This window comes from Malus sylvestris, chromosome 16 (assembly GCF_916048215.2).
Source record: "Malus sylvestris chromosome 16, drMalSylv7.2, whole genome shotgun sequence".
Classification (NCBI taxonomy): domain Eukaryota; kingdom Viridiplantae; phylum Streptophyta; class Magnoliopsida; order Rosales; family Rosaceae; genus Malus; species Malus sylvestris.
This window is the reverse complement of record NC_062275.1, coordinates 34,278,513-34,301,618: the sequence shown is the minus strand read 5'-3', so window position 1 is coordinate 34,301,618 and position 23,106 is coordinate 34,278,513. Positions and strand designations below refer to the sequence as shown.

The window sequence follows — 23,106 nt, the reverse complement described above, 5'->3', positions numbered from 1 at the left end:
CAAGAGCTTCATCAAAGGAGTTCAACCATAACTCGTACAAAAGCTTCATACACTCTTGATCAAGACAGTGTGAAGCAAAACCAATTTATGGTGCCAACAAAAGCTTCATCAATGGAGGGCAACCACAATTCTTAAAAGCTTCACACACTCTTGATCAAGACAATGTGAAGCAAAACCAATTTATAGTGCCAATAAGAGCTTATCAATGGAGGGCAACCACAATTCTCAAAAGCTTCACACACTCTTAATCAAGACAGTGTAAAGCAAAACCAATTTATGGTGCCAACAAGAGCTTCATCAATGGAAGGCAACCACAATTCTCAAAAGCTTCACACATTCTTGATCAAGATAATGTGAAGCAAAACCAATTTATGGTGCCAACAAGAGCTTCATCAATGGAGGACAACCATAATTCTCAAAAGCTTCACACACTCTTGATCAAGACAGTGTGAAGCAAAACTAATTTATGGTGCCAATAAGAGCTTCATCAAAGAAGTTCAACCACAATTCTCAAAAGCTTCACACACTCTTGATCAAGACAGTGTGAAGCAAAACCAATTTATGGTGCCAACAAGAGCTTCATCAAAGGAGTTCAACCACAATTCTCAAAAGCTTCACACACTTTTGATCAAGACAACGTGAAGCAAAACCAATTTATGGTGCCAACAAGAGCTTAATCAATGGAAGGCAACCACAATTCTCAAAAGCTTCACACACTCTTGATCAAGACAGTGTGAAGCAAAGCCAATTTATGGTGCCAACAAAAGCTTCATCAATGAAGGGCAACTACAACTCATAGAAAGCTTCACACACTCTTGATCAAGACTGTTCGAAGCAAATTCAATTTATATGGTTCATCCAAACCTTCGACTACTACAAGGTGTAGCTTGCATCACAATCTCTTGCTCAACAGTGTGAAAGCAAAATTTGTATATGTTGTCTCTCCCACATTTTCAAATTTCTAGTTTCCCAAAAAAAACAAAAAAACAAAAAAAAACAAAAAAAAAGGGAAATTCAACAAAGCTTCATCAATGGAGGACAACTACAAATTCTCAAAATCTTCACACTATCTTGATCAAGATAGTGTAAAGCAAAATCAATTCATGGTACCCAACAAAAGCTTCAACTCCAAAGCTTCACCTATAAAGCTCCAACTCCAAAGCTTCACCTACAAAGCTTCAACTCCAAAGCTTTAGCTACAAAGCTTCAACTCCAAAGCTTCACCTACCAAAGCTTCACCTACAAAGCTTCAACTCCAAAGCTTTGCCTACAAAAGCTTCAACACAAAAGCTTCACCCACAAAAACTTCAACACAAAAGCTTCACCTACAAAAGCTTCACCCACAAAAGCTTCAACACAAAAGCTTCACCCACAAAAGCTTCAACACAAAAGCTTGACCCACAAAAGCTTGACCCACAAAAGCTTGACCCACAAAAGCTTGACCTACAAAAGCTTGACCCACAAAAGCTTCACCTACAAAAGCTTCACCTACAAAAGCTTCACCTACAAAAGCTTCACCCACAAAAGCTTCACCCACAAAAGCTTCACCTACAAAGCTTCAACACAAAAGCTTCACCTACAAAAGCTTCACACTATCTTGATCAAGATAGTGTGAAGCAAAATCAATTCATGGTGCCCAACAAAGCTTCAACCTCAAAGCTTCACCTAAAAAGTTTCAACACCAAAGCTTCACCTACAAAGCTTAAAATATATATATATATTGGAAATTCGACAATTCAAAAATTCAAACATTCAAAAAAAAAATTGCCTAAGCCTCTTCTTCTTTGGGCCTAACAACTTTCATAACAAATATATATGAAGGAGGAGCTTTGGGCTACCACTGAGAAAGGAAATGCCTCATTCGTCAACTCCCTTGACCGGAGACTTCGGGGACTCATACCATATGCTACTGCACCTTGATACTCAGAAGTCTCACAACCACTCAGTGACTTGGATTTTTCAAGTCTCCAATCGAGAAGTTTTCCTCACTTAGGAAATTAAGGGAGCACTACCTAAACATATATGCTTCATTCTCAAAGCTTCAACATACAAGCTTCAATAAAAGAAAAAATTCAAAGAACTTAGTGAAGAAGGCCTTGGTGTATTTAACACAATACGTTGAAATGAAGCAAAGCTTGTTTATTGATATCTCCTATAAGTTACAAATATGTACATATACATGAATCAAAATAAACAAACAAGAGGGAGCCTTCACAAAGGTTGCTCATGAGAAGTCTCAGCAGTCGGCAAAGGCCCGGAAAGAGTAGGCACTGGAGGGTGATCATTCGAAGCCTCAGTACTGGGCAGAACCCCAAAAGAAGAAGGCACCGAAGGTTGATCATTTGGAGCTTCATTACGCGATACAGCCCTAGAAGACGAAGGCAATAAATGCCTTTGGAACAAACCCACAAACCTCTAATGATCAAGTAAAATCTGACCATCAGATTCCTGCAACTGGTCAAGCTTTCTCTTCATGTTTGTAGCATAGTCATGTGCGAGCCTGTGCAACTTTTATTCTCATGCTTAAGCCCTCTGATCTTCTGTTTGAGACTTATCACTTCAGCCGCCAATGATTCAACTTGGCGGGTTCGAGCAAATAGGCGTTAGGCCATATTAGACACAGAACCTGCACACTGAACACTGAGAGCCAAAGAATCCTTAACAGCCAACTAATCAGACCGTTTGGAAAGTAGTCTGTTATCTTTAGGAGTGAGAAGGTTCCTGGCCACCACCGCAGCGGTCATATCATTCTTCATCACAGAGTCCCCAATGGTAAGAGGACCAGTAGGGGATAAGAAGGATTGGTGCCATATGTTGTCTTGAGAAGGCATGGCTGCCTCTTCACCAAAGTTTAAGTCAAAACGACAATCGAATGGGCTAGACGTTCTCAGAAATGATGAAGGAGAAATGAGGTGCAATAAATCTCTTAAGCTCAAAAATAAGGGGAAAATTCCTAAGCAATAACTCTCTGAATGTACTTCTTGCACACAATTGGTGCCCTTATAAAAGAAAGGGAAACAGGGTCGTTGGTTCAAAAATCGAAGAGGCACCACTCTCCACACGCAACATCAGCTCCTTGGGTACCACAAATAACTTTGCCAAAGATCTTTGACAAAGTTTAGACATATAAATTTTGAAGGTCCAGCTACCCTACTATTACCCACAAGGGTAAAGGAACAACACCGTTGCTTAATAACTAGAAAGTCCCAATGTGTGTCAACCTCCGTGCTCCGTGGCAAGGCAGACTGGAAAAAATGCCCAACCTTTACTCACATTCGATAAAACACTCTCAACAAGATTGCTTGCTCAAAAATTGAAGAGGCGCATCTCTCCCAAACTCGAGAGCCAGACTCCCAACAAGATTATGTGCTCAAAAATCGAAGAGGCACTGCCCTCCGAATCTCTAGAGCCAGACTCCCAACAGGATTACGTGCTCAAAAATCGCAGAGGCACCGCCCTCCGAATCTCGAGAGCCAGACTCCTAACAGGATTACTTTCTCAAAAATTGAAGAGACACTGCTCTCTGAATCTTAAGAGTCAGACTCCCAACAAGATTGCTTTTTCAAAAATCGAAGAGGCACCGCTCTTCGAATCTCGAGAGCCAGACTCCCAACAGGATTATGTGCTCAAAAATCGAAGAGGCACCGCCCTTCGAAACTCGAGAACCAGACTCCCAACAGGATTACTTTCTCAAAAATCGAAGAGACACTGTTATCCGAATCTCAAGAGTCAGACTCCCAACATGATTGCTTTCTCAAAAATCGAAGAGGCACTGTTCTCTGAATCTCGAGAGCCTGATCCTCGACAGGATTGCTTGTTCGAAAACTGAAGAGGCATCTCTCTCGAACTTTAAGAGCCAGATTTCCTTGGATAAAGTTGTCTGCAATCTTCACACACAACATCATCTTTCCAGATACCACAGACCATTTTTTCAAAGTACTCTGACAAAGTTAAAACACGTGAAGCTTGCAGCTCCCACTACATTGCTATGACCAAGAAGGGTAAAGGAATAGCACTACTACTTGTTGTTAGATGTTAGGGAGACTCCAATATATGTCGACCTCCATCATCTACAGCAAGGCAGACCTGCAAATAAAAAAAATGCTCAACTTTTCTTCACATCCGAGAGGGCACTCTGAGCAGAATCTCTCAAAATACTCAGCTTCTTTTCCTCCCGATAATACCTTTGCAAACAAGCCACACCAAAGCAAGAGTATCTCATATCATCAAGGTTAAAAGCAAGAGTATCCCATATCATGCTTTTTCCCTGTCTTTTCCTTTGGCCTTGTTCTTACCTACAAGACAAAGAGAAAGAGAGCAATTAGTTATCACTTGGAATTAAGCATCCAGTCAAGAACTGACTGCCTGGAACCCTTTGCCTGATTACTTACCTGGCATTGCTCTCGACTACTCATCTTCAACATCTTATGCTTCTAGTGAAGGAAAAATTTTGTCCTAGCTAAGAATAAGTAAGAACATTTGAATACATATGCAAACTGTTAACACATTAAAGTAGGCATGCATTAAAAAACAATTCATAAAACCCATGACTTTCAAAGCCTAGTGAATGGTGAACCAAAAGACTCTTTAACAACATTAAAGAGAATGAAGAATTTAAAGATTTTTTACCCTTGAAGCTCATCCTTGTTTACACAAGGGATTCACCCAAGTGGAGGGCCTTCAAGTCACCTCCAAGCTCCTTGGATCTTGCTTCTGATTTCCTTCTCCTTTTGTGCTCCTTTGGTCCTTGAGGATGTGATGAAAGGATCTCCAAAACACCAAAGGTTTGGTGTCTCTAAGTCTCCACACCAAGGGTGAGGTGTGAAGATGAAATGGATGACTTAGAGAAGAAAAGATTGCTAGATGAATCTCCTCTAAGTGGCCGGCCTCCTTGTTGAAAAAGAGAGAATAGGTTTCACCTCTTTTCCACAAGAAAAACCCTTATGAGAAAAATAGCTATAAAGTTGCTTTTATAACACTTTTCTTAGGTGAGTGGCAAACTTGCAATTAAGCAAACCTTCACCCTCTCCTCACCATGGCCGGCCTATTTGTTGTGATTGGGCTTATTGCCCATTTTGTTTTAGTTGTCATACAACTTAAACATAATGGGCCTTGTGGACCAAAACACTTTTGGGCCCCGAAACCCAAAACCAACTTAAAAGCCCAATACGAACCTTTCGTAAAATTAATTAACTAATTAATTATTCTTGACCATTCTTCAATTAAACCATTTAATTGCATATCCATTTCATTTAATTTCTTCACTTTCATCCTTACTCGGTGTACGATCCATTAGGTTCCATTTAGCGAGGTAGTGGGCGATTGTTACTCTTAACGATCGATTGTGAATTGAAACCACATTTCAATTCTCCCTTAAAATTAGTGTTTGCTAATCATCAGGGCTTCCACAAACCATGACTGACACCTAGCAGCATGTCATGGTTACCCAATCTAAGTAGAATTGGTTGGAGAACCTATCCAGTTACAACTACAATGCAATACGATCCTTCTCTAATACAATACTCTTAATCACATTGTTTAAGTGATAGTTTGTTTCATGTCTACTATCCAATGTGATACTTCTCCATATGATTCTTTTGAATAAGATTTGGAACAAACTTCCTAAGTCATATTCATATGCTTTGGCCAAAGACTCTCGAATCACATCTTAGAGTATTCTCCTTCCACCATGGAAGGTTAGAGATCCCTTGTTGTGCATTCATATGCCTACATGACTAGATAGCTTGACCCCAACAATGCCGTGGACACTCCAATGGAATGCCTTTGACATGAAAAAAATCAAGGACCTAACCATTAGACATCTATGATGCCTCAGGTCAAAGGACTACTTTGCATATTGCAACTATTGAGTTCTTACATGACATGTATGTTCAAACTCTCTTTTGATCGTAGTTCAGTGTACTCGATTACTCTTTCGAGCACCTATGTGTTTGTCTTAGTGTCCAACACCAAATGACTTGAGACTAGTCATACTTACACTTGAGTCGACATAACACATACTAACCTTTGCGGATTGTCAATGCCCAATTGGCAATCCTATGGCTAGGAACGTTTTAGGAATGAACATAAGAGAAAGGTCTCGATAATCTAACTTACTTAAATCACTTGTCTCTTAGATCAAATACATCCCTTGGATTCCCTTATTGCTTAAGCACATGATACAATAAATAGTGATTAACAACAAGCTTTGCCTTTCATTAAACATATAAAAGTTTAATACAATAAGTATTCCAAAAGCTATTACATCAAATGAGTGGCTTTGTGGGCATACTTCCAACATCTAGAAAAGATACCATATCTGCTTGAGGAACAGATAGGGCAAGTGAGAAGAATATAAGGAATCATGTGGACACAAGCGTAACAGAACACGTGCCGATACATCCACTACTTTGTCAACAACAAAAGTATCCCATATCATCAGGGTCGAACGTACTCTAGATTTGATGGACTTGTTTTGACTCTCAAATTCTTAAGTCGGCCTTATACTTTGGAGGAAACCAGAAAACCCTCCAGCCTAGTTCAAGAATAAGCCTGTGGAAAGTTACTTCTTTAAAAGCAAAAGTATCTCATATCATCTCTTCTCCATTTGCTTCTCCTTATCCTTGTTGCTGTTTACGACACAAGAAGAAGGTAAACAATCAACCAGAAGCTGAAGTCGAACCTTCAATCCAGGTTGCTTGCTTGGAAGTCTAATTGCTTACCTTGTCTGTTACCTCATTCGGCAAATCTCATAGCTCGGCGACTTGGGGGACTCCTACTATAGGGTTTGTATCGCACTTGACCAAGCCCTAAACTACAAGTAAGCTTCAAGTGAAATTGATACATTACCTTGTGCATCTTCATCGGTTAAAGATTCCACCCCTGGATGGAGGAAAAGTACTTCCAGAGAAGATGTCACATCTACATATGAGACAGATAAGGCAAGTGAAAATGATACCACACTTCGGTACTTAGAAGTTTCGTGATTACTCAATGGCTTGGATCTTGTAAGTCCCCAACCAAGGAGCTTCCCTCACTTGGGAACTTAGGGGAGCACTGTTTGTACCATACTTGACTAATCCTGAAACTACTGAGCACCGGTCAACGTTATACCGTCAAGGACCCAGAAAAGTTTCCCTCCAACTAGGAGGCCAATCACAGCGCGACACGTGTCGACATCAGAAGCCAATCATAGCGCGACACGTGTCAACATCAGAAGCCAATCACAACACGACACATGTCAATGTCAGAATGAAACTAGAAACTCTCTTCTATAAATAGAGATCATTCTCTCACAATATTTCCTAATGTCATTTGTACTAAATCATTTACTTGTACTCACTAAAGGAGAGCTTGAACCTATGTACTTTTGTAAACCCTTCACAATTAATGAGAACTCCTCTACTCTGTGGACGTAGCTAATCTGGGTGAACCATGTACATCTTTAATTTGCTTCCCTATTTCTATCCATTTGCATACTTATCCACACTAATGACCGGAGCAATCTAGCGAAGGTCACAAACTTAACATTTTCTGTTGTACCAAAATCCTCATTGATTTTATGCATCAACATCCTCAATATCTTATCAATGGGTGATAGAATAAGGCGTAGCATGTCAATGCAGATGGTACAATACCAAGCAAGGATCGATATTGAGGATGCAGAATTGTTCAACGCCGAAGTTGAACTTGTCAACTCGTTTATGCAATCTGAGCACCATGGCGAATCTAGCCATCATGGTTCTGTCATTGGAAGTTCATATATGCAGCGTAATAGAGAAGGGTGTCATGACCAAATGATGAAAGATTATTTCATCGAGTGTCCGAGATTTCCTGCTCATGATTTTTGGAGGCAGTTTTGGATGAGGAGAAAGCTTTTTGAAAGTATCTTAAACGCAGTTGCCAATCATGACCACTACTTTGCGATGAGGATAGATGCCACAGGTCGACATGGTCTATCACCTCATTAGAAGCTCACATCTGCTTTTCGCATGCTAGCTAATGGGTGCTCTGCAGACTCAATTGACGAGTATTGTCGACTTGCAGAAAGTACTGTTATTGAGAACCTGAAGCGTTTCTGTAAAGGAATTGAAGGCATATATGGAGCTACATACCTCCGCAACCCAAATCGTGAAGACTTGAAAAGGTTTCTACGCAAGGCAGACAAAAAAAGATTCCCTGACATGATAAGAAGTCTCGATTGTATGCACTAGGAGTGGAAGAATTGTCCTACTAGTTGGGCTGGTCAATTCAAGGGCCTTCATAACAAGCCAACATCGTGCTTGAGGCTGTGGCGTCTTACGACACATGGATTTGACATGCTTTCTTCGACGCTCCTAGATCAAACAACGATATCAACGTTCTTTGGTCTTCTCCTTTGTTCGATAATGTTGTTAATGGATGAGTACTGGAATTTCGGTACAAGGTAAATGGTAATAGGTATGAACTAGGTTACTACCTAACTAATGGTATTTATCCTAGTTGGTCTACTTTTGTCAAAAGTTTTTCTCATCCCGATAGTGCAAAGAAGAAATTAGTTTCGCAGAGGCAAGAGTCTTACAGAAAGGATGTGCCAACTGCACCATCTTCCTTAATAAAAACCTATGCTAAGCATAAAGCAACATCTTCCTCACAGGTCCAATTACGACCTCTAATATGCTCTCTTGCCATGTTGAACAATTTGGAAATGGAAAGAAATGGTAGAAAGATAAATTGGAAGAATTGTAGGAGAAAATTGAATTTTGTGTGGATGTTTGAACAAATACATAGGTATTTATAGAGTTTTTGGGTGAATTTTGAGTTAAATAATTTTTTATATTATTTTAGCCGTTGGATTTAAATTTGGGCCGTTAGATCTTTTTTTAACCGTTAGATTTGATTATATTCGATCTCAGCCATTGGATTCAATGTATTTTAAAGTAACATATTTAAAAAAATTAAATTTGAATATGGACCATTAGATCAACCAACGGTCCGTTAAACCAAGCCCTTGGATTCAAATTATAGTCGTTGGGATTTTTGGGTAGCCGACAAACGGCTGACAGCGGGCCCACCCCTATTGGGAAAGGTTGGCAAGCGCACTGCGTGGGGCGCGTTGGAAAGTGACCGGGCCGAGACTAGCCCAATTGCCAGCGAGTCCAGTTGCATAGGGGAATGGGATTTTGGGGGGTATTTGGCCCAGCTTTAACATTTGGCATTTAGTCCAATGTTTTAGCATGGGTTGGAGGATTGTTTGGGGGGAAATTTGGGAGGTAATTTAGCATTTAGCCCATCATTAGAAATGGTCTTAAGAAAAAGTGGTGGGGAAGCTCAAGTCAAAGTGATTCACTCTTTCCCTCTCTCTGCTCAAATTTGGCCCCAAAATGAAGTTTTCCCTCCTTTTCCTAAACCCAAAAAATATTTGTGACACACTTTTTAACTTTTCCCTCTCTTTCCTAACCGGCTCTTCAAATTCCAAAATCCTAAAAATGATGCATTTTTGTTCATTATTCTATTTGCAACTGTTAGGATGAATTTAAAATTTAAATTTTATACTTATGATCTCAAAATTTAAACTAATTTAACGATAATAAATATGATGTTAAGTATCACTATCAAATAATGATGAGCAAAAGTATTCTCTTCCAAAAAATATGAAAAAACAAAAATTCCAAAAAACAAAAAAAAAAAAGCAAATCCCCATTTCCCTCCTAATTCGTGGGGCCAAAACCCAATTTCCAATTTCACTCAATTTTCATTTCTCTGTAAATCCCACCTCTTCATCTCTTCAGAGTCACCAATGGAAGAAATCCCTCTCTCAGAAAACAACTCTTCGCCTTCTGATTCACCTTTTCGAAATACCCAACTGAGAAATTCATCTTCTCCAGCTTCAATGGCAGAAACCCTCGATAGGTCTCCGCCATTTTCCCAACCTGATGCCTGGACGGCCTTGCGTTGGCTTCTATGCCCGAAAATGCAGATGGGTCTTCCCCTCTGAAAGCCCTAGGCGACCCATCGCCGGATTCTTCTTTACCAAACCCTAACGGCTCTTCACCAATTTTTGAACAAGAACAAGGAGATCAAGGAGAACAAGAAGAAGAAGGTGAACATTCTCCACTGCCTTCGCCTCTCAATCTTGCCGGTAATAATTTATCAAATTGTGAATCGAATTCTTCCGATTCATTGCGATTTTCGTCTTCTTGGTTCTCTCCGTGGACTTTATCGTCTTTACCAAGGATTCGCTGATTTCCTTACAATCCCAGTTTCCCATGGAAGAAACCAAACCCTCTATGGTGGTATGCTCCTTTTTTTTTTTGCATCTTTATAAACATATACATGTATTAATGTTTCTTTGCTTACCATTTGTAGATGTGCTTGTTTCGGTTTATTTTTTTAATTTTTAATTTTATTTCAGTAATCTTAGGATGTTGAGATTTGTTGTGGTTTTGGTGTTGCAGAGTGCAGGGCTTGCAAATCTAGGTAGCACATGCTTTATGAATGCAATCCTGCAGTGCTTTACACACACTGTGCCGCTCTTGGAGGGTCTTCATTCTTCCAATCATTCGATACCCTGTGATTGTAAGACCTTAGTTTCTTTTGCAGTTTTTTCATATTCATTTATTAGTTACTATTGCCGGTTTATGATGATTTCTTAGTCAAATTTACTGATTTAAATATGAAATTGGGAGTATTCAGGTGGTAGTGAAGGATTCTGCATTCTTTGTGCTCTTCGTGACCACATTGATCTTTCAATAACTTCTTCAGGAAGAGTTGTTTCACCATGGAAACTTGTTGACAATTTGAATCGTATCCTTTCATTCACATGAAATGATATTTATATTGATAAAGATTTTGACTTTATATTTGTAAAATTTGGATTTTCCATTGCACTTTGTAATGTTTATAATTTTACTCGTAGATTTGAAAATGCTTAAGTTTTACTCGAGAATTTTCGCATTGGAATGTGATTCTTAACCCTTCATGCAACTAGATATCTCATCTTACTTCCAAAGATACCAGCAAGAAGATGCACATGAGTTCTTGCAGTGTTTTTTAGATAAACTTGAGAGATCTTCTTTGGATTGTATGAAAAAGGATGAGAGTTCCTCTGTGCAAGATAAAAACCTTGTGGAAAGGGTTTTTGGTGGTCGTCTCCTAAGCAAAGTATGACTACATGTGACTGCTATTGCTCTTTGTATTATGGTTAACATTTGATGGGAAACCCAGAAAATCAATTTTCAGTTATAACTTTTATTGATATTTGTATGTATGAATTGCTTTCAGCTCTGATGTTGCAATTGCGGTCACTGTTCTGACACGTATGAACCTCTGATTGATCTGAGTCTGGAGATTGAAGAAGCAGATACACTTCCAAGGGCTCTGGAGTCCTTCACTAAGATAGAAAATATCAATGACTCGGAGACAAAGTTTACATGTGAGAAGTGCAAAGAAGAAGTGTTGGTGGAGAAGCAACTTGTGGTTGACCAGGCCCCTCAAGTTGCTGCATTTCATCTAAAGAGATTTAAGACTGATGGATCTAATGTTCAGAAGATTGAAAAACATGTAGAGTTTCCTCGGGAGTTGGACTTGAAGCCATACACCAGTGGCAATGACATTGACAGCGATGTGAGTTGCTGCTTGTAAGTATATTTACAATGCTGCTTATTAGCTTATTATTCAACCTGAATTCAGTTAAAAGAAATGCAAGGTTTGTTAATACATGATAATGATTAAATGATTAAATGATCTTACAATAAAGGTCAGCTGAATGTTATGTGCACAGTTTAGGTACCGTAATTTTAAATGTGTGGTCTCTCAAGCCCTTGGGGTTGGCTCAATTGGTGAGGAAGGTTGGGAGTAATGGGTTAGGATTAGGTTACGTCAAGGGTTTGGTTTCTTTGAATTTTACGAAAATGAAAAAATGGGTGTCGTCCTGGAGTTCTAATTCCCTGTTTTGTTGCAATAGGTGGAATTGAAGTACGAACTTTATGCAATTGTGGAGCATGTTGGGTTCTCATCTACTACTGGGCATTACTTTTGCTTTGTTCGATCGTCTCCTGATACATGGCATAGGTTGGATGACTCAAGGGTAAATACTTCCTGTATAAATTCTGTAGTATTCACTGTGACTGTTTTACCTGCGTGGCTTTATAATTCTTGGGAATCTGGTGTGTGTGGAAGTGGTTGAGTTGCCATTCATGTCTCTTTTTCTTTTTGTAGGTCACTAGGGTTCGAGAAGAATTTGTTCTATCACGGGGGGGATACATTCTGTTGTATGCAAGGAAGGGTACTCCCTGGTTTTCGAGTGTAGTGGAAGCACTAAAGCCATGCTTGGATCCAGCTATTATGAGTACATCACCTAAGTCGGTTCTAGAGAATGTTGAGAACATCAGTAATTTATCTCCTAGTGCCAATGATGTTCATTTTCGTGCTGCCAATGAACCCACCGATGCTCGTGAGATGAATACTCTTTCGTTGAGTCCAGTAAGACCTAAAGGAGTTGAGGTCTCTGACACTAGAGGTGCAGCTAATGGACTTTCTGAACGGATTAACGGATCTAGGCGTGATGCTGGTTGTTCCAAGGAGACTATAGATACTGATGCTGTCATTGATGCTTCGAATCCAGGTCAGGGAAGAAACAATTTTGATAAAACGTCACTCAACACTGAGAATATCTGTAGTACATCAACTCTTGTTGGAAGTGGCTGTCATAAAGGGTCTGCTAAAGTTATTCTCCAACCTATGACGCCACCCAGATCTCCAAGTCCAGATTTGGTTTTTGAGTCGCCAGGTAAGAAAATTCAATCTGATCCAAAAAATTTACTGGCTTTTTCATGAAATTTATGAATGCAACTAACTTAACGACTTTGAATGGATATTATCAGAACCAAATTTTCGTCTTCCACATGATCATGTGAAGTCTGCAGACAACGTGACCTGTAAAAGATCATTGAAAAATGTTATTCGAAAGGATTATTTGAAGTCAGCGGACAATGTGTTGTGTAAAAGAGCTTTGAACAATGTTGTAGATGATGCAGAGAGAACTGAAGCTCTCAGATATCTTTCAAAAAAAGTCTGACTAAGGGGAGGGCAAGTCAACTCCTAGCTGCCATGGTAGGACCTCAGAGTGGAAGTTCTTTGGACAAGAAAAGGAAGAGAGCGGGATCATCACCGTGCAAAAAGGTCAGCCGTGGTGGCGGCAGCCTTAAAACCAACCACACTATGCGTCCTGTGACAGCTGCATTACGCTGAGTGCGATTTTTTTGTGGGATATTTTCGCTATGAAGTTCTTTTGGTCGATCATTTGCCTTATAAGCTGTCTCTAGTTAAGCAACAAATGTAAAGATGATTTTGTTCAAATGTTTCATTTGAACAGAAACAAAAAGAAGATTTGATCTTGTATTGTAAGTGCAAAATACTGTAGAGTGTGTTTATCATTATAATTTTTGACACAGGAGGAAATTCTACCGATGGGAAGATTTTGATTTGGGAGATGATTTTTATACTCATTTTAGTTTCTTGCACTCTTTCTTATTTTTGGCCATCAAATTAAATAAATTAAATGGAAACAACAAACAAAATTAAACAGTTGTGTGAGAGATTAAAAATGATGTATTTATTATTTCTCTTTTGATTCATATACGGGAATGCCAAAATTAAAATTAATTTGGACTATGTAACATAATCACAATCATTGGGTTTATTTTGATGATTAGGATTAGAAGCCTGGTATAATAATGTAAAGAGAGAATTTGGCAAAGGAATAATTTCCTAGTTAAACTAGTCAATTCGTAGGCTATTTTTTTTTTAACAAATGATATTATCTATGTTATGATATTACAAGTAGCTTTTATAGACTAATTAAATGCCCTTGACATTGCTTGTCTTTGAGTTAAGGGGCGATTTGGCTCAATCAAATTGGCTAAAAGAAAATAATTGCTTCTTTTTGACAGCCAACTAGTGATGTGAATGAAGGTATAAATAATTTTATACTAGAAATACGTTACATTAATTGTATTAAATACATGTAAGTATTGTAGTGGAGATGATCGGGAGTCTTAAGCAATTACAATCTAATTGTGAGGCTTATGCAAGAGACCCACAATAAAACCCTAGGTACATCTAGTTTACACCATCACACTTAAATACTAATACATAATATTTACAACAAAAATATGTATTTATCGCGCTGGTTGTTGAATGCATTAGCTGCTGAGGCGGGTGTTTGATGTTCGTCTTTGATTTGGTTCAATAAAATCAATTTACCTTCTGGAAAAAAAAAGGTTTCGTATAATTAAAACTTTTTATTTTTAAAAATTGAGTTGTAAAGTGTCCTTTTATAAAATTGTCTAAGTACGAAGGGATTAATCATGAATAGCCAAATAACAAGTCATAATCACCAGTCACCACACTAATTATATGGCTTCACCACATAAATTTTGGAGATATGCAATAAACTAATGGAGGTTGTTCTTGCTAGTAACTAATAATATGGCCGTGGACTCCTTAATTTGGAATTAATAAGGTCGGAGATAAGATTTAGGAATGAGCATCTTGATTAATCTTAGGGAAAACCAAAACCCAAAATTGCACAACCGTATACTCCCTTGTCATGAATGCATATTGCCAACGAATCTTTGTTTATGTCAAAGTACGCACGACAACTATGCACACATTCTTGGTTTTATCAAAGCCCTTAGTTTTGGGGTATCCCTTGGAAACAAAGTTTGCATACTATTTAAGGACATGAATTTCTTGTAACAATTCCCTTTTGGGTACCTCCATCTCTCTCTCCGTGCTGAGCATTTTGCACAATAAGCTTGGCTTAGTAAAGTTTCCAAAGACATTAGCAGGTGATTCAATATGGTTGTTTTCTTCGAAAGAGGAGGGAAGAAGCAGAAAACATTGCGAAAATCTATTCTCAGCTGGAACAGGAGGGCACTTGAAAACGATCTTATGTTGGAGTCACCAGGGTCGATGAACACTCCGAAACATGTACTCATCGTGATGGATGGGATGAAAGAGTTCAGAACAGAGCCGCTTGAATGGGCGCTCGAGAATGTAATCAACGCTGGTTCCACGGTCACTCTTCTTGGTGTCATGCCGTGGCTTAATATCCCCCGTGAGTAGACATACATACATACATACAATTAGCTAGCTAGTAGCATGCATGAATTTATAGCGTGCGAATTAGCTCTGAATGCATAGCAATGTTTAGCTCAATTCTAGCTACGTGCATGTATGCCTATTCATTTGGAGAGGATATTTCTTAGTTATGATAGAGGGACCGATCGGATTCATATTAAAATTAGTCCTGCAAAACGGTCAGTTTATGTGTTGATGAACAGTTGAATATCATATGGAACTATATATGATTAGACATAAAACTCTTTTAATTTTTACCAAGACTTAATCTAATATTTATGTGAAATGGAATACTTGGGTTCTGGTAATGTGCAGTCTCTTCCAAGACATGGTTGGATGTTTGGCCAGTGGGGTTAGAAGAGTTATCATTTTTCAAAGAGAGGAACGAGTGGAAGAGTGACATCAAATATCTAAAGCTTCAGAAAGTCGTGGATCTGTGCAACAAATATGGGGTACGTATTAACAATGAAGCTATACGTATGGTGTTACAGCAAGTTGTATTATACCAAGTCCCCGTAAACATATGATTGCTTGTGTATCGCATGTTCATGCAGGTTTTTCCACGGAAGAAAGTTATAATGGGTTATCCCTTACGGCTAATGGTTGTTGAGGAAATTACAACCCTTCATGCGACATGGGTGGTTTTTGACAGGTATAAACTATGTAGTAATATCGAAGACTTTGGATTTATTTAGTGTACATTTTAGTAAATCATTTCACATTGTAATTTTTATTAACACTCCAAAATAGTCATCGTGTAAGTTTGGATGTATTGATATAGTAAAACTATTGATGTATAATGAAACTATTTATGTATACCCTTGCAATGCAAGTCTGTGTCATTTAATAGGATGTCTACCAATGCAGGCACCAAAAAAATGACAGAAAATTTTACGCTGGAAAACTTCCCTGTAATATGGTGATGATGAATGAAGATGGGGAGGTTGACATGATTAAAGGCCGGTCGATGATCGAAAATATGGACAGCGCTGTAGAAGAGTCACTAGCATCTTCGCTACCTACTCCGCAGATCCTGATTTCCGACCACTTGAAGGAAATTCTTAAGAAACAAGCACAAGATCAAGACCCCTAGGAAAAGGATCAAGGTGGGAAGGACCTGAAATAATGAACTAGGAAGGCAGAAACTAAGACAGGATAGAGATGCAATAATAACTACTTGGGGGAGTAACTTGGCCATGTTTTTTTTTTTCCCTTCTTTTATTTGTCTTGAGAGTCAAGCTATCAAATTAATCTTTTTACGTTCGGCAAACGTATTACCAAGATAATTTCTGATGGAATATGAATTTGTATCTATATCATTACCACAGTAAACAGCTTTCGCAACGAATAGAAGTTCGCACGTAAAGCAAAGTTTCGTCAGCTAAAAATTTTGTTGCCTAGACGTCGTTCCGCAAGGGTCAAACATTTGTGCGACACACAAAAATATCGTTGCGCAAGGATCATTGCGCGATCAAGTATGCATTTGTTGCCCCAAAGTTAAATGGACAAAGACCGTCATCGCTTCAAGTTTAAAACCACAAGAGCGTGTTGTCGCATTGTGTTTATGGCGACGATATATATACTGTAAGCTTGTGAGTGTCAAGAGGCCTTATTTGGTTAGACAAGATTTCTATACTATTTAGGACTCTAAATGATATCCTATGATTTAACAAATCCCTACTTATCAATAATAGATCTGACTAGTAGGGGTCTTAGGGCTGGTTTGCAATTGTGTTGCTTTAAAAAAAAAAAAAAAAAAAAAAAGCTTACTAAAACATGTGGAACATCAAATGTGTTTGGTAAAACAAAAAAAAAAGTACTTTTTTTTAAAAAAATTAAAAAATTATTGTCAATGACAGTAAAAAGCATAGAAAAGCAGAAGCAAAGTCTACCGTGCTTCTAAAAGCAGTGTTTTTTTTTTCAAAGCATAGTAATAAATGGCTAGTTAATGAAATTTTCAAATGATAAGTATACCGCACACATTTTACAAAATTACAATCATTACCTTTACATTATTTTCTTTGATAATTATTATATCACATTAAATATCATATCTTTTTTTAGTCATTTAATATATCCACAACAATTTATATAAGTTTACAAAGTACTTAGACATTTTTTTTTTTGTTAAAAGTACTTTTACAAACACTCAACAACTTTATTTTATAGTAGTTTATTTTCATAGCAGAAGCAGTATTTTTGAAAAGCACATTAATACCAAACTAGCCTTTATCACTGTATATAGGCAATCTTTGCTTTCACAAAAATAAGTTTCATTATGAGCAAACCCTATTATTGTTGGAACATTTCTGTTTGCTGAAAGTAGAAGACTCGCTTGTCGTTTGCAAGAGCCATGTCTTCTGTATTCTGCAGATAAGTTTATTTCATTTTCATATCGATTTGGTTATTGCATTTGTGATCCTAGTGTCTCATTGTTGTTGTGCATTTTAGAATATATGTTTGGGCCCGAAATAACGCTTTGGACCGAGCCTAGAGTTATTCTAGGTTTAGAAAGGGATACTGGGAATATTCTGTCATGGGCCGAGCCCAGTGGAGTTCAGCTGAATCTTATCAAGAGATGGTTTTATCTGGATAGGGGTTAAGTGATCAAATCCCAGTACAATGAGGATTCTCGAAAATTAAGGATGCTTTGAGTAAGAAAATATGCCGAGAATCAAGGGATGAATCTGCATGATTAAAGAGTTTGGTTCAGAGTCCTACAGGGGTTAGGATTGGTCGAGACCTGATAAGGTTGGGTTGAGGAATTCTAATCCAAGTGGAATTCTATCTCAACCATGAAGGAGATCATTACTATAAATAGAGAGGGGAGTGCATCATTCAAAGCCCTCTAATTCAACACACAACTGCCCTGCACAAACCTCTCAAACACCTTGAGATTTTTATTTTCTTTTTTTCGCCAACACATCTTCAGTTTGGATAAACATCACTGGAGCCGTAGAATCAGCCGACTGAAGAGTATTTTTAGTTTGGATAAACAACACTACTTCGAGATCGATTGGTTATTTATCCAAGTCTCGGTCAACAAGGATTTATGAGTCCTTGTTGGTAGAGGTCATCTCATCAGCCTTCTCAGCGAAGTGAGATGTTACCAGGTTAATACATTCGGCACACTGAAAGCCGTATTTGATATTGAATTTCGCAGAACTAGCAGCCTTGTCTCCAGGCTTTAGAACTCGAAGGCCTACACAGATCCTTCCTCTTACAACGAGTTTACAAGCCCTACATTCAACTGAATGATGTAGTTCGCTTATTAATTACTCGGCTTGTGCGCCACATAGGCTAGGTAGTTTTTAGGGTCAACATTTTAGCACTCCCAATGGGACCCAGTGCTAATGCTAGGAAGTAAATGACCATTGAAACACAGTCAATAAAAAAGAAAACAACTATGGGTAAGTCGACCACCAGTTTAGCACCTATAGTTTGAAGTCCAGTATAGAGTAACGCGTCGCATGCGCATGATCCTCCTGTTGCCGTGACGCTTGAAGCTACGGGTACGACGCACAAGGAAAAGGAAGTTAATCTTGGTAATCAGAGTCATGATGCCATAGTCTTCACCCAGAATACCAAGACGACAATAGATGGTTTTATTGAAGGTCTAGTAGAGGATTGTGACGACGACGAGGAGATCTCTTATCCACCATCTAAATCTTTCATGCGTCGATGATTGGAAGAGCAGTCTCGGCAGTTTGAGCAAATTTTTGGCCGAGAGGTGAAAAACATCCTTGAAGAAGTACGTGATAATGGTGCTTTAAATAATAAGTTGCTCGAAATTATAAAACAACACTCATGAGAACGAACACTTCGATTGACCTAAGCAGCTTCCATTTTTAAAGAATACTCCATTGGCATGGGAAAGATTGTCACCATTATAGGCTGAACCAGGACTTGCTCGACCCAAGACAATTGATCTTAAGAAAATATATGGTGAGCCAAGCACCAGTTGGGTCGGAGTTGACAGAAGAACGAAAACAACGCCGTTGATATGGTTGAAGTCCAGAGAATGATTGATTCAGCTTTGAAAAAAGGGCTGAAGTTCCCAAAATTCATTCATCCATATCCAGCCTTTGTCGAAAGGTTTGAATATCCCCGAAGATTCAAAATTCCAGATTTTAGTCTCTTTGCTAGAGAGTCATCATTGTCCTCGTTAGAACATGTGGCCTGGTTCACTGCCCATTGTGGAGATGTCAACAATGATTTCCATAAACTACGACTGTTCAATTTCTCGTTGACCGGCACAACATTCGCATGGTACATCAACTTCCCACCAAATTCTATACAAAACTAGGAGGAATCGGTTGAGAAATTTCATGAACAATTCTAATGACCATGAATGGAAGTGTCAGTCTCTTATTTGGCTAGGATGGCTCAGTCATTTGATGAGTCACCAATGGAATTTCTTACCAGGTTTAAATCAGCCAGGAATTGGTGTCGAGTACCCCTCCCCGAGGTCAAATTTGTTAGGCTCACCCATAATGGCCTAGATGTGGAATACGAGAAGAAATTCTTGGGGGAAGACTTTAGAGATATGTATGAACTGGCTTAGCAAGTCGAGTAATATGATTATTTGTTTAAAGAAGATAAAATCTCGAAAACCCCAACTCGAGGGACGATCTATAAGAATCCAATGGTGAGTTATGTATCAGTCGGGAGCGAAGAGTCCCAATATGTCAGTATAGATATGGTCGAGATAATAATTGATATACCATTTATGTGCAAGGCGCTGGCTCATACTAATTCTAAAGATGTCAAAACACGCTCAGTCTCCGTGGAAGCAGCTGTCAAAACAGCAAAGGTATACACTTTTGACATCACTAAGGCTGATGCCATTTTCAACCTGCTACTACTTGCAAAGATCATCAAGCTTCGGCCGAGGCATGACATTCCTAAGGCCGAAGATTTGAAAGGGAGGACATACTGCAAGTATTATAACTCGAACAAGCATACGACAAATAATTGTGTCGTACTCCTGTTCGAAGTATGCCCACAAAGCCACTCATTTGATGTAATAGCTTTTGGAATACTTATTGTATTAAACTTTTATATGTTTAATGAAAGGCAAAGCTTATTGTTAATCACTATTTATTGTATCATGTGCTTAAGCAATAAGGGAATCCAAGGGATGTATTTGATCTAAGAGACAAGTGATTTAAGTAAGTTAGATTATCGAGACCTTTCTCTTATGTTCATTCCTAAAACGTTCCTAGCCATAGGATTGCCAATTGGGCATTGACAATCCGCTAAGGTTAGTATGTGTTATGTCGACTCAAGCGTGAGTATGACTAGTCTCAAGTCATTTGGTGTTGGACACTAAGACAAACACATAGGTGCTCGAAAGAGTAATCGAGTACACTGAACTACGATCAAAAGAGAGTTCGAACATACATGTCATGTAAGAACTCGATAGTTGCAATATGCAAAGTAGTCCTTTGACCTGAGGCATCATAGATGTCTAATGGTTAAGTCCTTGACCTTTGATCATGTCAAAGGCATTCCATTGGAGTGTCCACGGCATTGTTGGGGTCAAGCTATCTAGTCATGTAGGCATATGAATGCACAACAAGGGATCTCTAACCTTCCATGGTGGAAGGAGAATACTCTAAGATGTGATTCGAGAGTCTTTGGCCAAAGCATATGAATATGACTTAGGAAGTTTGTTCCAAATCTTATTCAAAAGAATCATATGGAGAAGTATCACATTGGATAATAGACATGAAACAAACTATCACTTAAACAATGTGATTAAGAGTATTGTATTAGAGAAGGACCGTATTGCATTGTAGTTGTAACTGGATAGGTTCTCCAACCAATTCTACTTAGCTTGGGTAACCATGACATGCTGCTAGGTGTCACTCATGGTTTGTGGAAGCCCTGATGATTAGCAAACACTAATTTTAAGGGAGAATTGAAATGTGGTTTCAATTCACAATCGATCGTTAAGAGTAACAATCGCCCACTACCTCGCTAAATGGAACCTAATGGATCGTACACCGAGTAAAGATGAAAGTGAAGAAATTAAATGAAATGGATATGCAATTAAATGGTTTAATTGAAGAATGGTCAAGATTAATGAATTAGTTAATTAATTTTACGAAAGGTTCTTATTGGGCTTTTAAGTTGGTTTTGGGTTTCGGGGCCCAAAAGTGTTTTGGTCCACAAGGCCCATTATGTTTAAGTTGTATGACAACTAAAACAAAATGGGCAATAAGCCCAATCACAACAAATAGGCCGGCCATGGTGAGGAGAGGGTGAAGGTTTGCTTAATTGCAAGTTTGCCACTCACCTAAGAAAAGTGTTATAAAAGCAACTTTATAGCTATTTTTCTCATTAGGGTTTTTCTTGGAGAAAAGAGGTGAAACCTATTCTCTCTTTTTCAACAAGGAGGCCGGCCACTTAGAGGAGATTTATCTAGCAATCTTTTCTTCTCTAAGTCATCCATTTCATCTTCACACCTCACCCTTGGTGTGGAGACTTAGAGACACCAAACATTTGGTGTTTTGGAGATCCTTTCCTCACATCCTCAAGGACCAAAGGAGCACAAAAGGAGAAGGAAATCACAAGCAAGATCCAAGGAGCTTGGAGGTGACTTGAAGGCCCTCCACTTGGGTGAATTCCTTGTGTAAACAAGGATGAGCTTCAAGGGTAAAGAATCTTTAAATTCTTCATTCTCTTTAATTTTGTTAAAGAGTCTTTTGGTTCACCATTCACTAGGCTTTGAAAGTCATGGGTTTTATGAATTGTTTTTGAATGCATGCCTACTTTAATGTGTTAATAGTTTGCATATGTATTCAAATGTTCTTACTTGTTTTTGGCTAGGACAAATTTTTTCCTTCAACTCCGTGATGCCATACACAGTTGGATCGACAACGACAATCTCAAGTTCCCGGAGAAAACTCAAATGCTAGTGGATGCTAATCTTTTCCCTTCGACAACAGTAAGCATGGTGGATACCTATATGCCAAGGGACAAGAAAAAAGGAAAAGTTAAGTTCATCCCAACATACCATGTCCCGAAGCAGCACTCTAGGCCGCGACTGAAGATTGATCTATCTCACCTAGTTTCTTCTCAAACCCAATCTATGTAGAACCAGTGCCGGACTCTAGCATAGAAGATATTGAAGGCCCAATGGTCCTGTGTAGTCGGTGCCAGTCGAAAGTCATCATAACCGAATCGAAGTCACAAAAACCTCTGGTCGAACCACCATAACCTGAACATGAGGCTTTAATAACATCTCAAATGATGCTCGGCTTAGGCCAACACCAACAAAGAGTTTTCGATAGGCTCGGTCCTTAACCATAAAATTACAAACCGTTTTCAGCCAGACGACGACTTGTTTTCAACGAACCATTTTATGATGAAGATTATTATGTACGCAACTATGGCAGCTCAAGCTCATCCATGACCTAGCAAACCTTTAAGCCACCTGAGCCACGCTACCAACGATGGTATAGCTACAATTCTCATGTTGGCACATATACTGTCTTATCTAAATCCCAGAAGCGTCGCAGTTAGATAATAGACTACATGGCCTGTCGTCAAATGGCTCAGAAAGTCTTAGTTACAAAGTGGTAACCTAAAGAAACGGCGAGCAAAGAGAATGATCGACAAACTCCTTCTTTGGCCTGGAGAAATGAAAGCTCACTTCAAACATTTCGGGAAGGAGGCTGGAAGCAAACTTCCTCCACTGCCTCCACAAGAGCCATTGATTAAAGTAAAACGAAATCGCATCCGCCATTTTTCAACGAGGCTCTGGAATACATGCGAGAGTTTCACAAGTAACATTCGGCTAACAATTTGTACGGCCTTCCAAGGGCATGCCAAAAGTCTCTTGATTTGGCTTTAACTTGTCCTGATGCCGAACAAATCATCCAAAAATGGTCGGAGTTAGGGATGAAGGCTAGTTTCCAACATATCTACGAAGCCAGTATTCTCAGTTTTTAGGTAGAACCATATACTGATATTGAT

At 38.8% G+C, this 23,106-nt stretch overlaps 3 protein-coding genes across 3 annotated transcripts; all 3 read left to right on the top strand.

Annotated features, from left to right (window-relative positions):
• Nucleotides 1–7,589: 7,589 nt before the first annotated feature.
• Nucleotides 7,590–8,213, top strand: LOC126609311 (uncharacterized). The gene is made up of 2 exons (XM_050277256.1): nucleotides 7,590–7,944; nucleotides 8,047–8,213. The coding sequence occupies exons 1-2, from the start codon at nucleotides 7,590–7,592 to the stop codon at nucleotides 8,211–8,213; spliced, it is 522 nt and encodes a 173-aa protein (XP_050133213.1).
• Nucleotides 8,214–9,536: 1,323 nt separating this feature from the next.
• On the top strand, nucleotides 9,537–13,475 carry LOC126606463 (ubiquitin carboxyl-terminal hydrolase 21-like). Its single transcript, XM_050273855.1, is given in 9 exon segments — nucleotides 9,537–10,204; nucleotides 10,207–10,274; nucleotides 10,437–10,557; nucleotides 10,675–10,785; nucleotides 10,970–11,142; nucleotides 11,263–11,604; nucleotides 11,945–12,067; nucleotides 12,199–12,769; nucleotides 12,864–13,475. Coding segments are annotated over 9 exon segments (1,965 nt in total). The 5' UTR covers nucleotides 9,537–9,942; the 3' UTR covers nucleotides 13,058–13,475.
• A 1,348-nt stretch (nucleotides 13,476–14,823) lies between these two features.
• LOC126606351 (uncharacterized) lies at nucleotides 14,824–16,465 on the top strand. Its single transcript, XM_050273722.1, has 4 exons — nucleotides 14,824–15,100; nucleotides 15,439–15,575; nucleotides 15,678–15,775; nucleotides 15,991–16,465. Exons 1-4 carry the CDS (start codon nucleotides 14,842–14,844, stop codon nucleotides 16,214–16,216), a joined length of 720 nt encoding a protein of 239 aa, XP_050129679.1. The 5' UTR covers nucleotides 14,824–14,841; the 3' UTR covers nucleotides 16,217–16,465.
• Nucleotides 16,466–23,106: the final 6,641 nt, after the last annotated feature.